This window comes from Amaranthus tricolor, chromosome 1, assembly GCF_026212465.1.
Source record: "Amaranthus tricolor cultivar Red isolate AtriRed21 chromosome 1, ASM2621246v1, whole genome shotgun sequence".
Lineage (NCBI taxonomy): Eukaryota > Viridiplantae > Streptophyta > Magnoliopsida > Caryophyllales > Amaranthaceae > Amaranthus > Amaranthus tricolor.
In genome coordinates this window covers 42,477,188-42,491,518 of record NC_080047.1, presented here as the reverse complement: position 1 = coordinate 42,491,518, position 14,331 = coordinate 42,477,188, and the positions used below count along the sequence as shown (strand labels likewise).

Here is a 14,331-nt window from a genome sequence, read left to right as displayed (position 1 = left end):
AATAACTCTAAAATTTGAGTTTTTAAAAACTACTTCCTATAATAAAAAAAATCCTGTAAGTTAATATTATAAAAATATTTTTTAAAAAAATCATATCAGATCACACTTCACTATATTTTGCATTAATTATACATGAAAAAATATGCAAAATAAAATCAATTGATGGTTGCTAGCAACTAAAAAAAGTCCATATAAAGAATGAAAAAAAATGATATTTGAAAATATACATCAATACGAATTTATAAAAATTGCTATGAATACGTTTTTCATATAAATGGATGAAAATTCCTATTGAAGCTAACTATTGAAAAACAAAATTGAATTATCATAAATCAAAATTAATTCTTAATAAAAAAAACCCTAATTATTAGATTAAATCAACTAATACCATTCGAAATTTGTTTTTGCTCTTTGTTAACAGGCAAAATTTTTTCTGATTTCGCACTATTAGCCTTGACAACCAAACGCCTTGATTTCTTCTGCATCCTATTCTTAATCTTCACCTCCATTTGATCGTGATCGTGATTATCAGCTGGTGCGTTCTTGATTTCGGTTACGTTTGTTGTAGGGAGGCTAGGGTTTTTGTGATCCCCTACGGACGAGTGCAGGGCAGGGACGAAGTAATCAGTAGGGAAAAAGTAGTATACACTATTAGGACCAGCCATGAATCAGGCTAATTCTAATTAATTATTAATGTCTATTTTTAATTTTATTGATGAATATGTGAATGTATATTCAATCTGTAACGTGAAAAACTGAAAATATTTTTTGATTGGAGTAATTCCCTTGATCAATATTTATAGCAGTTTTATTACTAAGATTCTAATTATTAGGTTTAGAAAAAGTTATTTAAAAAGATTATTTTAAATTAATATATATCTATATATATTATATATTATGAAATAAGATATACTCCCTCCTATTCAGCTTATGTGTCCCATTTTCTTTTATGGTCAAGTCACCTTAATTGTCCCATTTTTATTTTTGGTATGGATTTTTGACTTTTATGCCCTTAGTAACTTATCCTATTTTCAATTATACCCTTCATTACCCATACTAATTTTTCTCCCTTACATTAAAAACCCATAATACCACTCTCTTTCCTACCCGTAGGGTCCCATTTTTAATTCTCCTTAATATCCGTGAAAAGTCAAATGAGACTCTTAAGGTGAATAAAAGAGAGTATTTTATACGACAAGGGAGAAAATTACTCCCCATAAAAGGGGGAAATATAATATACTACTATTTTATGTCAAAATCAAAATTATTAAAATTGAGATTCCAATGAGAATCGGTTAGAGAGGTAGAATCAAATCGGGTAAGATCGAATGTAGATTTGTACGATTCTACAAATAAACTTAAATATGTTAAAAGATTTAGTGCCTAGTTAATTACCCATTTAAAGTTTAAATTTGTGAATTGCAATTTTGTTTGAGTTATGAATTAAATGAAAAACGTATAATGATTGGTTTAAAATGAAAATATGATAAAAATCTTTATTGTTTCAAATTATAATTATGGATTTTTATGTGTAAAAGAAATTAGCGAAAAATTAGTAGTACTTATAAAAAATTAATGATAATAGAGTCTAAATTTGCTGGATCATATCATATATTAAATTGTAGATTTGTCGAATCGTGTTATGATTTTACCTCTCAAAATTTTATTTCAATTAGAATCATAAAATTCTACCAACATTACGATTCTACCTACGATCCGGAACGCTCGTTTGTTTTTTAATTGTAAAATCGTAGATCAGAATTGTGATTTTAATAACTATGTTTTATATCATAGGATATACTTCCTATGTTTCATAATACTCGCTGCATATCAATAGTAGCACTATTCATCTTCAATCTTGTTTAGCTAATTCCGACTCATGCATAACAAACAATATAGTCATATGAGATTTATTTATTTGTTTTAGAAACTAGTTTTTATATGTAATTTTTATAATTTTTCGTTCAGTGAAAATAAAGATATTTAGTATTAAAATATCCATTGCATTATGCGTAAAAAAAAAAAAAAAGGTCGCAAGTATTGGGTAATGGAGGAACTGTTTTATCATTTAAGAAAAGTTTAAGTTGGCTTGTAACAACTATTTTGAGCTAACCAGCTACTCTTAAATTTTGATAATATTTTAAATGGAAGTCATTTAATAGTATTGAAATCATTATTATTATTATCATTTTACCAAGTATATTCCGTTCATAGAAAAATTATGGACAGGGTCTGGGAAGGGAAGGACGGTGACAACGCATACCCTTAAAGGAGTTAATTGAATGAAAAGGAAAAATAAAAGGTAAGATTTTAAAGGTTTACATACTTAATATATCAAAATCCTGCTTAACATACTTTAAATTTCTACTTGGTGTATTCTAAATGTCCACTATAATAATTTTTAAAAAATAAAGAATTAATATTTTTTTAATTAATTACTTTTTGTGGGCTGGGCTTTCTGAAAGAGGTCTGTGAGGAAACGTATTATAGAATTTCTTAGTTGCTCAAAAAAATAAAAAATTTGAAAAGAATAAGTAAAATAATATAAAAAATAAGTAACTTTTGAACTTTATTTCTAAATAAGCACTTTTTGTCCAGTCCAGATGTTCGACACTGCTCGCTGTTAATAACAGCGAACAAATAAATTTGGTTAAAAAAAGTCAATATCTTTGTTCGCTGTTATTAACAACGAACAAAGATTTTGACCATTTTTGACCAGTTCTCTTTATTCCCAAAATAGCATAAGTAATTGTTCGCTGTTATTAACAGCGAACAAAGAGAACCGGTAAAAAATGGTCAAAATGTTTTTCTGTTGTTAGTAATAGGGAATAAAGATCTTGACTTTTTTTCACCAAACCTTTTTGTTCGCTGTTATTAACAATGAATAGTGCCGAACCTCTAGACTGAGCAAAAAGTGCTTATTTTGAAAATAAAGTTCAAAAGTTACTTATGTTTTTGACTTTTATATACTCTCTCCTATTCATCCAATGTGTCCCATTTGACTTTTTATCATTTTTTAGGTGGTCAAATGAGACCACGTATGAAAGAAAAAAGTATAGTGTTTTTAAATTTTTATAGGGGTAAAGTGGAGTTAGTAGGTGTAAAGGTGTAAAAAAGCTAAGTTTAGTCGGGGTAAATTAGTAAAGATAACATATCTAGCCTAGAAATAAGACATTTAAAATGACTTGACCAAATAAGAAAATGAGACACTGGGAGAGTATTATTTTACTTATTCTTTTCAATTTTTTTTCACATTTTCAAAAAAATAAAGCCCAGCTCGTCACTTACTTTTAAAACCTCTTCAACTGTCATTTCCTTCCACCCAACTTCCCGCCTAATTGCTCTTTGCTTCATCGCCCCAATCCAATTTCTGGTATGTCTCTCCTTCTCTATCACTTGTTGATAAACCTTAAATCTCCAACAATGGCGAAATTTTGATTCAAATTGACATTGTTAGGTTTGTACAGTTACTCCTATTTTGTTGTTTGTTAGAGAATTCTTTCATATCTGAACTGCAGATAACTTCTATGGCTTTTGAACATGAACTGAGAGAATTGAATAGTATGTTGAAAGGAAATTCGTGGTTATTTCTCCGTAATGATTGTTTTATTGCAGACATTTGTTTATGAAATTGCTTGTATTAGAATAATCTAGGTTTAGTTTAGGTTTTATGGATGATAATTTTTGGCTTATTTTTACTTTGCCTTTTCGAAGCTACACTTTTCCCCTAAGTTGATTGATAATAAGACGGAAAAAGAAGGATTATATCATAAGATTAACGAATTAGCATATGATAAAATAAAGAAAGTTCAAAATAAGAGAAAACGGAGTAAGAGGATTAGTGGTACTTATTACTTCTTGGGATCATGAAATGTAAAGTTAATTATCTAGTTTTTGAGTTGTGATGACATCATTGGCACTTCAATTTTAAGCAGTGTCATCAACATTTTCAAAATAGGAGAATTTTAGTGTTTTATAGCTATATACCGAAGTTAACTTTGATTGGGAAATCGATCTAGTGATATGACGACCTGGACATGGGGTATTCTATGTTTATTGGGTTGGGTTGAGAGGGAGTTTCAAATATTACTTTCGCGATTTGTTTCGAAAATCACTTAAGAGTGTCCAAGTGTATTGTTGTGTGGGTAGTTCCGACAACCAACACTTGGTTGAATAGGATTTTCGGAGTAACATGTGATAATTTCATGAAGGAATAGCATCAATCAAAATTAATATACATCCCAATGTGTTTGACGGTACAACACAGTTCATTCCAAAGATACAAAACTTATCTACAATAAAACCAGATTTGTTGCAATATTGAGACCAAATCATACACAAATATATCTCAGAAAATGTGAAGCACCATATTTACTTTGGATGTTCAGTTCGACGCATATGCATTAGGATGGCAGAGTATTCATGAAAACATTCTTATTCTTTGCCTGCATTTTGGAAGTCTAATAGCACTTTGTTCCTGCCTAATAGGGAATAGTTGCTAAGCTCAAATCTTAGTGTAGTTTTTTCAAAGTTGAATTTTCAGAACACTATCTGTTTATAAAGTGGTGAGGGAAAAAAGCACTTTGCTTAGATTTTCTGTAGTGTTGAAACACTTACTTATGAGAATGATGCTTTACCTCTCCAAATTTTTTTGGTTCTGGCTGTGAACCTACTGTCTCGAAAGCTTGAACCAGAAGTGCTACACGTTGCTTTTTGGCAGGCGCTAGGTTTCCAATAACTTTCTGAAGAGCATGATCAAGCATCCCTTCCTCCCAACTGTTTTTGTCACTGGTTGAAACTTGACGCAATGAAGGAGTACTCTCTTCCGAGTGAGGATGTTGAGAAATGTCTTGAGCAGGCACTGCTTTCAGTTTTCGCATTTTGTCCATTGCCTTGACGTATCTCTTACATAGAATGAATTTATAAAATGTGTTGTAGCTGCTGGGTGAAGTTTCTTTCGATGATGTCATTTTTTCGTCTGGAGGTGTTGCAATAACACTATGAAGCGATGTTGGAACTTCTGCAATCTGTGTAGCAGAAGTTGAGGGTTCTATGGGATCTCCATTGCTATCACTGTTAACTTTTTGATCTGATGTTGTGCTAATAGTTATTGATTCTGTGTCGCAAATTTGGTCCTGAAGAAGTAGCATTTCTTCTACTGCTTCCTCTACCAACTTAACTGCTTCATTCTCTTGGAAATCAAAACTCTTTGGAGTCTGGACACCCATATCCCTGCAATTTTTGACTTTCAAAGCTAGCTGAGAAGAGCCATCGTTTTTGTTTTCTGATGTCTCAGAGCTGTCTCCGTGTGCATCTGCTTCAATCTCACATTTTTCTGGGGTTTCAGGTTTCTCCAACATATCAGTAGTGACGCGCTGCAGTATCAACCCCCAGAGGCTGGCAGATTTTTCTTGTGAGCTGTAATTCCACCCATCTTCCAAATTCTCCAGTTGTGGAAGCATTTTTGGAAATTTGAAGGCTAGTTTTGTATTCCCAGCCAACTGTTCGTGTTCTGAAATTCTCTCCTTAAGCTTTTTGAAACTTGTTCTTTCCTCCAGCAGAACACATGGTGCATTTGCTTCATCAGTCTCTGTTGTAGCCTTGCAAGTATCTGAAAAATTGCAAATTTCTTCAGATGTCTCAGCTGTAGCACTACCTGGGCTATCACTCCGTTTCTCCCCATTCAACACAAATTCATTGGTCCGGCCAGTTATGTCTTTTAGGATTTCTTGTGCAACCTTTTCTGTGCCAGAAGTTTTTGATGTTTCTAGGTTGAGGTCCAGGCTATCAGAAAATTTTGAGTTCTGTGATGATATTATATCTTCTTTTTCCTTGATACCACCTTCTTCTGAACTGGTATCAGGGAATTCTGTTTTAGTGTAACAGAGTCTTTTTGTCTTTTCTTCTGGATTGACTTTTTCAAAGGCTTGAACCAACAAGGCTACTTTTCTTTGTTGTACTGGGGCAAGCCCAGCAATAACGTTCTGCAACATGTTATCAAGCATCCATTCATCAATCCCTTTTCTCTCACCAACTGCACGAGTCTTTAGATTAGCCTTTTCTGCTTCTGATTCAGAATGCAAGGCTTGACCAGTTTTCTTTTGTGGGTAGAACTTCTGTGTCTGTTCCATAGTCTTGATGAATTTGTTGCAAATAATTAATTTTCTCAGCTTGCTGTAGCCTCTGGACAAGCCTTTTTTTGGCTTTTCCTCTACTGCTCTTTGACTTTCTATAGCTGCTGCCCTATTGCTGGAAGAAACTTTATTTTCAAGGTCTTGTGGGGTTTCAAGGATATCATTGATGGCATCTCTTACCAGCTTAATGGCATCACTCTCAGTAAGCTCACTTGCTTCGCTGCTTGTATCGCTGTCATCAACATCTGCATCAGCGATCATCTCCGAGGACGCACCTCCCGTTTTCATCTGGTTTTGACTGATCTGTATTTCAGTCGGCGTGCTCCCATCTTCTGTTTCACTAATGGATTGGACATGCTGATATATCATGTACCACATACTGTTATTCTTCTGTTTGTCACAGAAAATGCCTTTGGTGATGTTAGCCTCTGTGTCCCGCTCAACACCCTTGGCTTTTTGAAATGATTCATCTATGCAACTGACATTATCCTCCTCTTTTCTCATTGCGAACACTTGCAATTGGTCAGTAACTGGAGAACCTACAAAAGCCATTGCATGAAATAATGGGACTCTTTGTTGCTGTCTAAAATGTTGGCATTGTATATAAAGACGTGTAGGATTTTGGTTAGCATTACCTCTTGATATGGCTTGATTAGGGTGCAAATTGGTGTCATCTGAATTAAGAATCTTACTGGATAAGTCTCTCCTGAGGTTTAAGGACTTTATGCCATGATCTTCTTGCTCTCTTTTGCCAAATGTAATACCTTTACCAAGCATGTCTTGTCTATCAATTTCCATGGGAGGATTGTTGTTACCATAAGACAATACAACATTAACTTTGTCATTAGATTCAATCGCAGGGTCGCACTCTGATTTCTTTTGATATCTAATGCTTTTTTTCTCTGGCTTGACTGTTTCAAATGCTTCTACAAGTAGTGCTACTTTTCTCTGCTGTTCAGGAGCAAGGTTAGAAATTACCTTTTTGAGGGCATAATCAAGCATCCATTCTTCGTCACTTTTCCGATCTTTGATGCTTAAATGCCTTAGGTAGACCCTTTCTCTCTCTGAGGCCACCTCTGGAGATAGATGCCTAGGTTTACGCGGGTTGATCTTTTGAAGTCTTTCCATTGCTTTGATGAACTTGGCAGTTACAATAGCTTTTTTCAGCTTGCTTAAGCTCTTCGACAATTTCCTCGGGGCTATCTTTTCTTCATTTGGTTCTGCTTGCTGCTGGAGTAGGCCACTTTTGTTCTCTATTTTGTGGAGCTTGTCTTTTGGTTCTGAATGACCATGATTTTCCTCGATCTTTAGTTCAGGCTTCTCTATTGTGGAAAAAAGAGCAGTTGTACCACAAATTTCTGTTGGAGTATCAACACCTATGTGATGATCTCGAAGGGACTGCTGGTCCGATGTTTGCTCGTGCTTTTGCAGGATTGCATTGATTGCTTCTTTCACCAGTTGTATGGCTGCTGACTGATCAAAGACTGCACTTCGGTTATTTTCATATATCTCTGATTCCTTCAACTGAGTGCTCTGGAATGAATCTGGATCCTTTTCTGCTTGGCTTGTGTTTGCATCATCAGGTTTTCCCTCTTCATCGTCTTCATTGACTTCCTGCTTTCCAGTAGTTGATGCTTCATTTGAGAGAACATGTTGATAGATAAGGTTCCACATGCTAGTGTACTTCTGTTTGTCCAACAGGATAGTGGCCATATCACCACCTGTGTATGCCTCAGAAATATGAGTTGATTTTGAGGAATTAGATTCCATTGCTCTTGTTTCTTGTTTCTCGATTTTGGGTTCTTCAAGTGTGAAATCCTCTGAAGTTAATCTTATATTGCCTTCAGACAACTCCGAAGTTGAATGTGATTCTGTAGTTTCATTAGTCACTTGCAGTATTATGTCATCTGTAAACAATTGATATGCTCAAAAGATCAAAACAACAGTATTTGATGGAGCAGCATGTTTGCTATTTGTCATAATTGGTTCCTTTAGCGCCAATGAACAAAAAAATAATTACAATTACCTGCTGAATTTGGCTGTTGATCATGATGTTCCTGCAGACTTTTTTCTGGAGACTCATCTCTTGTGGATAATAGGATGCAATCATCTTGCTTCTGAGGATTAGGTTCAATAGGTATAGAGCACTTCTGCTGAGCATTTTCTGGTTTGTTTGTTGGGAAGGTGAATACCGTGCTGTTAGCAGCTTCACCTTTTAGACAATGACTGTTGATATTTTCTCGGTGCTCAGGGTGCACTGTTTCAAATGCTTCAACTAGTAGTGCCACTTTTCTTTGTTGATCAGGATCCAGCTTGGATATTACCTTTCTAAGTGCATAATCGAGCATCCATTGCTCATCCTTTTTCCTTCCATCCATGCTCTGATGTCTTAGATAAATTCTTTCTTCCATTGAGGCTGTGTCTGAACAATGATTATATGATTTACGTGGACTACGCTTTGTCAGCTTTTCCATCGCTTTGATGAATCTGGCAGTTGCAATCGCTTTCTTTAGCTTGCTTAAGCTTTTGGACATTTTTCTCTGAGGTGCTTTCAATTCACCACTTTCTACTTGCTGCTGGAGTGGGAGATTTGTATCATCTACTAGATGTGTCTTTTCTTTGACATCTGAGTAGATACGCTTCTCTGCACTCTTACCCCTTTCTATGGCATTGTCTTCTGTGCAAGATGTAGGAGTTGAATTGCACAGAACTCTAGCGTAACCTGACGCTTTGTAATAGTCTTGAATACAGTTTAAATTTGGCTGTTCACAACTTTCTAAAAGTGCACCAATGGCTTCTTTTACCAACTTTATGGCAGCTGATTGGTCAAGTTCGGGCCTTTCGCCAGTTGCACTCTGATCTTCCTTTTGTTCCACGTCGTAACTTTTGGGAGTCGAGTCCCTGTCGTTCAATTCAGAGTAGTATGTATCACCACCTTTCTCTTCATTGAATTCATGTGATACCTGTTTCTCATTGATTGATGCTTCACTTGATACGTGTTGGTAGATCAGGTTCCACATACTGGTATACTTTTGTTTGTTGGAGAAAATATTAGTCATATGATCACCACTCATTCTGAATTCAGAATCTTTAGTAGGAGCATAGGATGGAACCTTGAGTGTGTTTACAGGTTCATTATTACCCTTTCCTCCTTCACCAAATGATGAATTTGCACAAGTTGATTCTGAATTCATCACTAAAGAAAGTGAAGTAGAATTTGAAAGGTACATCTCATCCGATTCTTGGAGAATGTTGTTTCCTGGATAGAATTGAACAAGTTAAATGTTTGAAAATTAATATTGCTTGAATACTGTAGTATGCTGATAAGTTATAACATCTGTATTTAATGCAAACTAGCAAAACTGATTAAGGTACCTGTTGACTTTGCCTGGTAATCATGCTCTTCTCTATAGGAATTTTCCTGAGTAGCACCTTTATGAGATGCCAGGAAACCATCATCTTGTTCCTGCACAACCTGTATTTGGGGGCCTTCTTTTGGTGTAGCAAATTTTTTTAACTCTCCGTCCATTGGAATGGCTAATTTTCTGCTCGGAGCAGGCATACTGGTCAGGGGATTACTGCTGCTGCCATTCTTATTTTTCCCTGGGGCAACTCTTTCAAATGCTTCTACTAGTTGTGCCACTCTTTTTTGTTGTTTAGGATCCAGCCTTGATATTACCTGTCGGAGCGCATAATCAAGCATCCATTCCTCAGAATTCCTCATTTCATTCATGCTTAGATGCCTTAAATACACTCTCTCATTTTCTATTTTTGTTTCTGCAGCCAAATGTTGCAGTGTGTGCGCATTTATCTTTTTCAGTTTTTCCATTGCCTTGATAAATTTGGCAGTCATTAATATTTTTCTCAGCTTGCTGAGGCTCTTGGACATTTGTGTTCCGGATGCCTCTCTTTCATTTGGTTCTTCTTGTGGCAGTAAGCTGTCACCTATTTGCTTCATTTTGTGTTGCTTTTTCCCCCATTCTGACCTGGTTGCCGCCACATCTACTTCACTTCCTTCTAAAATTTCTTCTGAGGGAGATGTTGGAGAGAAACTCAGTTCTGATCTAATACAAGCTTCCATTTCATGGGCTGGATTTGACTGCTGGTGTGACTCTACCTCATGATGTAGAATTGCATCAATTGCTCCTTGTACCAACTTTATGGCCGCAGTTTCGTCTAATGCAATGCTCTCTGTTGCTGCAACACCATCATCCACACCATCACCACCTTCTTTTTCAGGTCCTTGAATTACCTCCTGGGCTTCATTCATTGATTCTTCATTTGAAACAAGTTCCTGATAGATCAGATGCCACATGCTTGTATACTTCTGTTTGTCAGACAGGATATTGGTCAGGTAACCACCAGTAATGACTTCTGAAAGCCTATTTTCTGAATGGAAAGTACTATCGGAATGCTTCTGGTGTTCTTCTTCTATACTTGGTTCAATTGCCTTACCAATGGAAACTGAATTTTGATAACTGTCTTCTATTTCCAAAGGTAAACTCAAAGCTGCAACGCTGTTATTCTGCTGCTGAGCTTTATCACTCGAGTAAACATCAAGAACTCTTAAGATCTCATATCTCTTATGTTGATCATCATACAATGCTCCTTGTTTTTCCTAGCAAACACAAAGCTAGAATCAATAAATATTTAATTTTGTTGATTAGGCACCAGATAAGTTGTCTTCAGATTGGGAACCAGATCTTACATGTTTTGTCATGGAGTGATGTAATCTCATTCAATACTAACTACTTCTGGTTTTATGATGCATTTATTTTGTTTCCTTCTGGTTAGCCTTTAATATATTTAGATTATTGCTGATACTTACCTCTATTCCTAATGCCTCAGAGAGTGTTTCTTCTTGTTTCCCATCAGAGTCCCCGACGCTGATTTGGTCATAAGTGATGGCATATGATGCTGCAGAATTTTCATTTAGGGCATCTTCAGTAGTATCCCACTTTTTTCTGGGTTTGGCATAGATTTTTATGATATAATCCATCCCATCATCTTCTACTTGCCGATCGTCTTCTGTTGTGGCATGCATTAGTTTATGGGCTCCATTACTCTCAGTAGAAAATGTTTCTCTTGGTTGATCATTTTTTGTTTCAGTTAAGCAATGTTCTGCTTTGTCCCTGGCCAGACACTTTCGTTCTCCTTTCTTGTTACCCAACAATTTCCTTCTTGCAGAGATGAATTCTTTGAGAGGTTGGGAAGGCGTTTGGTGGCGGTGACCATGAATAGAGCAATAACTGTATGGACAAACATGGAAAGACGAAACTCCCTCTGATTCTTGAGCCCTCAAGTGAAGTGCAACATCATCAGGGATTTCGGTTCTCTTTAAAGTAGACGAACAGGTAGCACGAGTAACTCCTGTGCCTGATATTTGGTTACCCTGAGGCCTTTTCTTTACTTTATTCCTTTTAGGTCTTAGGCTCGGAATTTTTGCTAGGATCCTTAGAGGTCTCAAACTAGATGTTCTTGCCAAACCCTTGTCAGAATTCTGGCAAAAAAGAATTATAGTTCAGTACTTCAGTTTGTGACAGAAATAGAAAATTTACCTTTATTATTATTATTTTTGGTTTTCCATTTTGCTTCCGAGTAACTTCAACTTAGCATCCATAATAAAATGAGAAATCGAATGATGAAAACACACCTTTTTTGCTTCATGAGTACTAGTGCCTTTCATGAAGTGTGGTTCAGCACTGGATACCCCTGCTTCTTGTGACATTATCTCTGCTGCCTCGCCATTGAATCTGGATTTTAGCCTCTGCCTTGTCCTTGAAGATTTCATGCTCTTGAGTCTCATCATTTTTCTTGATCTTGATCGTCCTAAGATTCCCTTCTGTTTTGCTCCTGTCTCGACCATGCTCTCCTGATCATGAGAAGCACGAACATTTAGGCTTTGTGGGTCAAATTCTAGTCCTGCATTGATTTCAGTATTATCCAGAAATCCCATTCTACCAAAGCCCAACATTTCACCTTCACCAACACTAACATCAGAAAACTGAGAATATTTGGCTCGAATTTTCATCGACCTTTTACTAGACAACTTCTTTGACTGCCTCAAACTAGTCATTCTCTTAAGAGATTTTTCTGGTTTGACATTAACAGGAATATTTACACCAGCAGGATCAGAGTAATCTTGTACTATCACCTTACTGAATTTTCTAGCACTAGAGCTAGTTGTGGCCTTCATATAGTTAGGAGATGATGTCCCTGAAATGGCAGCAGAAGATGATTGAGATGCCTCAGTAACATCATCAGAAGAAGCATCGAAAACACGAGCAAACCGAAATCTATCTTTCCTCATTGATAACCTCAATCTATCCAGGTTTGCAACTTTAACTGATCTCACTTTCTTTAGTTTCTTCCTTGGTTCTGTCTCTTCTCCTCCCCTATATTTTTCTTGTACTGAGAATGTTCTGATACCCATTTTTCTGCTTATGGGGATATCGTGATTAACGGAATCTGATGAGATGTTTTTTCCAACTAACTTTATTTTCTTCTTTTTTGGGCACAATACTTTTGATTATTTTAACACAATAGGTAAAAATCAAAAATAGGTGTGAATTGATTTATGGGGTTTTATTTAGTGGCTTATTTATTTCTATACGGAGAAGATTTTTGGTGGGAAAAAAGTGATTTTATGGACTGATGTAGTTTGGAAACAAAGAAAATCAGAGGATTAAATGAGTAGGTTGAAAAGAGATGATATTTTTTTTGGGATTGCCAATCATTTAAAAATGTCTTGTCCATGGGAGATCGTAGTTGTAAGATGTGTAATGTTTGCATTGACTTGAACAGAAAAGGGTGGTTGTTGAGTAATTGACTTGGCCTGCTTTGCCGGCTTGACTTATATAAATTCTTTAAGCAGACATCATCTCTTGTGCTCATTCTTCTGAAAATGAAATTTCTGCTATTTTTTTCATCATCTACCCCTTTGTTTAATGTAAAATTAGAGTGTAAAAATGTAGTTTTTATCACTTTGTTACAATTGAGGTAAAAATTGTAGTCATGCGGTAATAAAATGATGTGGGATTTATACTGTCAAATCGTGGCCAAAATCAAGTGATATCTCTTACATTGGCCTAAAATACTGATTTTACTTGCGTTTTTACAATGTGTAGCACTGTAAAAAGAGATTCTTTTTTTAGAAAAGAACTTTTCTTACTGTTATTATTATCATTATTATTATTATTACTTTCTCAAAGCAATTAAAACACCTACAGGTGCATGGTCCAGTGGGAGTGAGATGTCCACTTGTCCTTTCACTTTTAACGAAATATTAAAGATCATCATAATTAAAAATTCTTTCTCTCTCTTGGTTATATGATAGGAGTTACTGCGTGCTTCATGAGCAATTTCTACTATAGTCTTTAGCATGGTGATTACTCATTAGTTTTGTGTTTAGATGATTGTGTATCCGTTTCAATTTGATTCCTCTATAGGACTTTATCATCATAGCAATATTAATGTTAAACAAATTAAAAAGCTTTTACATCAAATATTATTAGAGAGCAATTTCCGAGAGACATAGAAGTAAATACTCCATATAGTTGATAAATCAGAAGGCTTAACGAGAAGGAATTGGTTGGAAATTGAGTGGTACCTCCTTTGTCTTTTATATATATATATATATATATATATATATATATATATATTAATCATTGTTTTAAAGAAATTTTACACTATAGAAAGAAATTTGCAAGTTGAAAATTATATAGGAAAAAATACTTTAATTTCTTTCTTAATTTGTGATACTTAACCAAAAAGTATTTCTCTATATTTAGTCGATGAAATTTTCATAAAAAATTACTAATTAATGTAAATTTATAAAACTAAAAAAGTATGATCTAAATATTCATTTACTTTTATATCCCTCTAAATTTACTAAATTAAATAAATTGATGTGAGAGTATTTTAAATTAGATATAGCAAATTCAAATTCAAATTTAAATAAATACAAAAGCTAATCAACATTGAGAAAATAGAAGAACATGAGTCCTTATGTACAACTTATAATTTTTTTAGGAACATGTTCATCTATGAATTGCAAATGTATGTCACTCATGATTAAGCTGATAATCATTCGCCCTGGTCTTGACACATCTCATAATTAGCTAATATGCTGAATTATTTTAATTCTGCAATGTTATTTTTTTCCCTAATCCTCCAAATTATTTTTTATAAATGTATT

General features: G+C 34.9%; 1 protein-coding gene across 2 annotated transcripts; it reads right to left on the bottom strand.

The window, feature by feature from the left end:
* Positions 1-4,201: 4,201 nt before the first annotated feature.
* Positions 4,202-12,567, bottom strand: LOC130800870 (calmodulin binding protein PICBP-like). Of its 2 annotated transcripts, XM_057664594.1 has the most exons (6): positions 11,788-12,567; positions 10,963-11,634; positions 9,510-10,752; positions 8,161-9,393; positions 6,770-8,041; positions 4,202-6,673 (listed from the first exon to the last, which is right to left on the bottom strand). In XM_057664594.1, the coding sequence occupies exons 1-6, from the start codon at positions 12,565-12,567 to the stop codon at positions 4,614-4,616; spliced, it is 7,260 nt and encodes a 2,419-aa protein (XP_057520577.1). In that variant the 3' UTR covers positions 4,202-4,613. The 2 variants fall into 2 exon arrangements, with proteins under 2 accessions (XP_057520577.1, XP_057520567.1); XM_057664584.1 differs by having other exon boundaries at positions 4,202-8,041.
* Positions 12,568-14,331: the final 1,764 nt, after the last annotated feature.

What these genes read in the sequence shown, in the direction of transcription:
- LOC130800870 (XM_057664584.1), bottom strand. Translation starts at nt 12,567, where the DNA reads ATGGGTATCAGAACATTCTCAGTACAAGAAAAATATAGGGGAGGAGAA. An exon ending in CTGAGGCATTAGGAATAGAG is followed by an intron (nt 10,753 to 10,962) that starts GTAAGTATCAGC and finishes TGTGTTTGCTAG; the next exon opens with GAAAAACAAGGAGCATTGTA. An exon ending in TTACCAGGCAAAGTCAACAG is followed by an intron (nt 9,394 to 9,509) that starts GTACCTTAATCA and finishes AATTCTATCCAG; the next exon opens with GAAACAACATTCTCCAAGAA.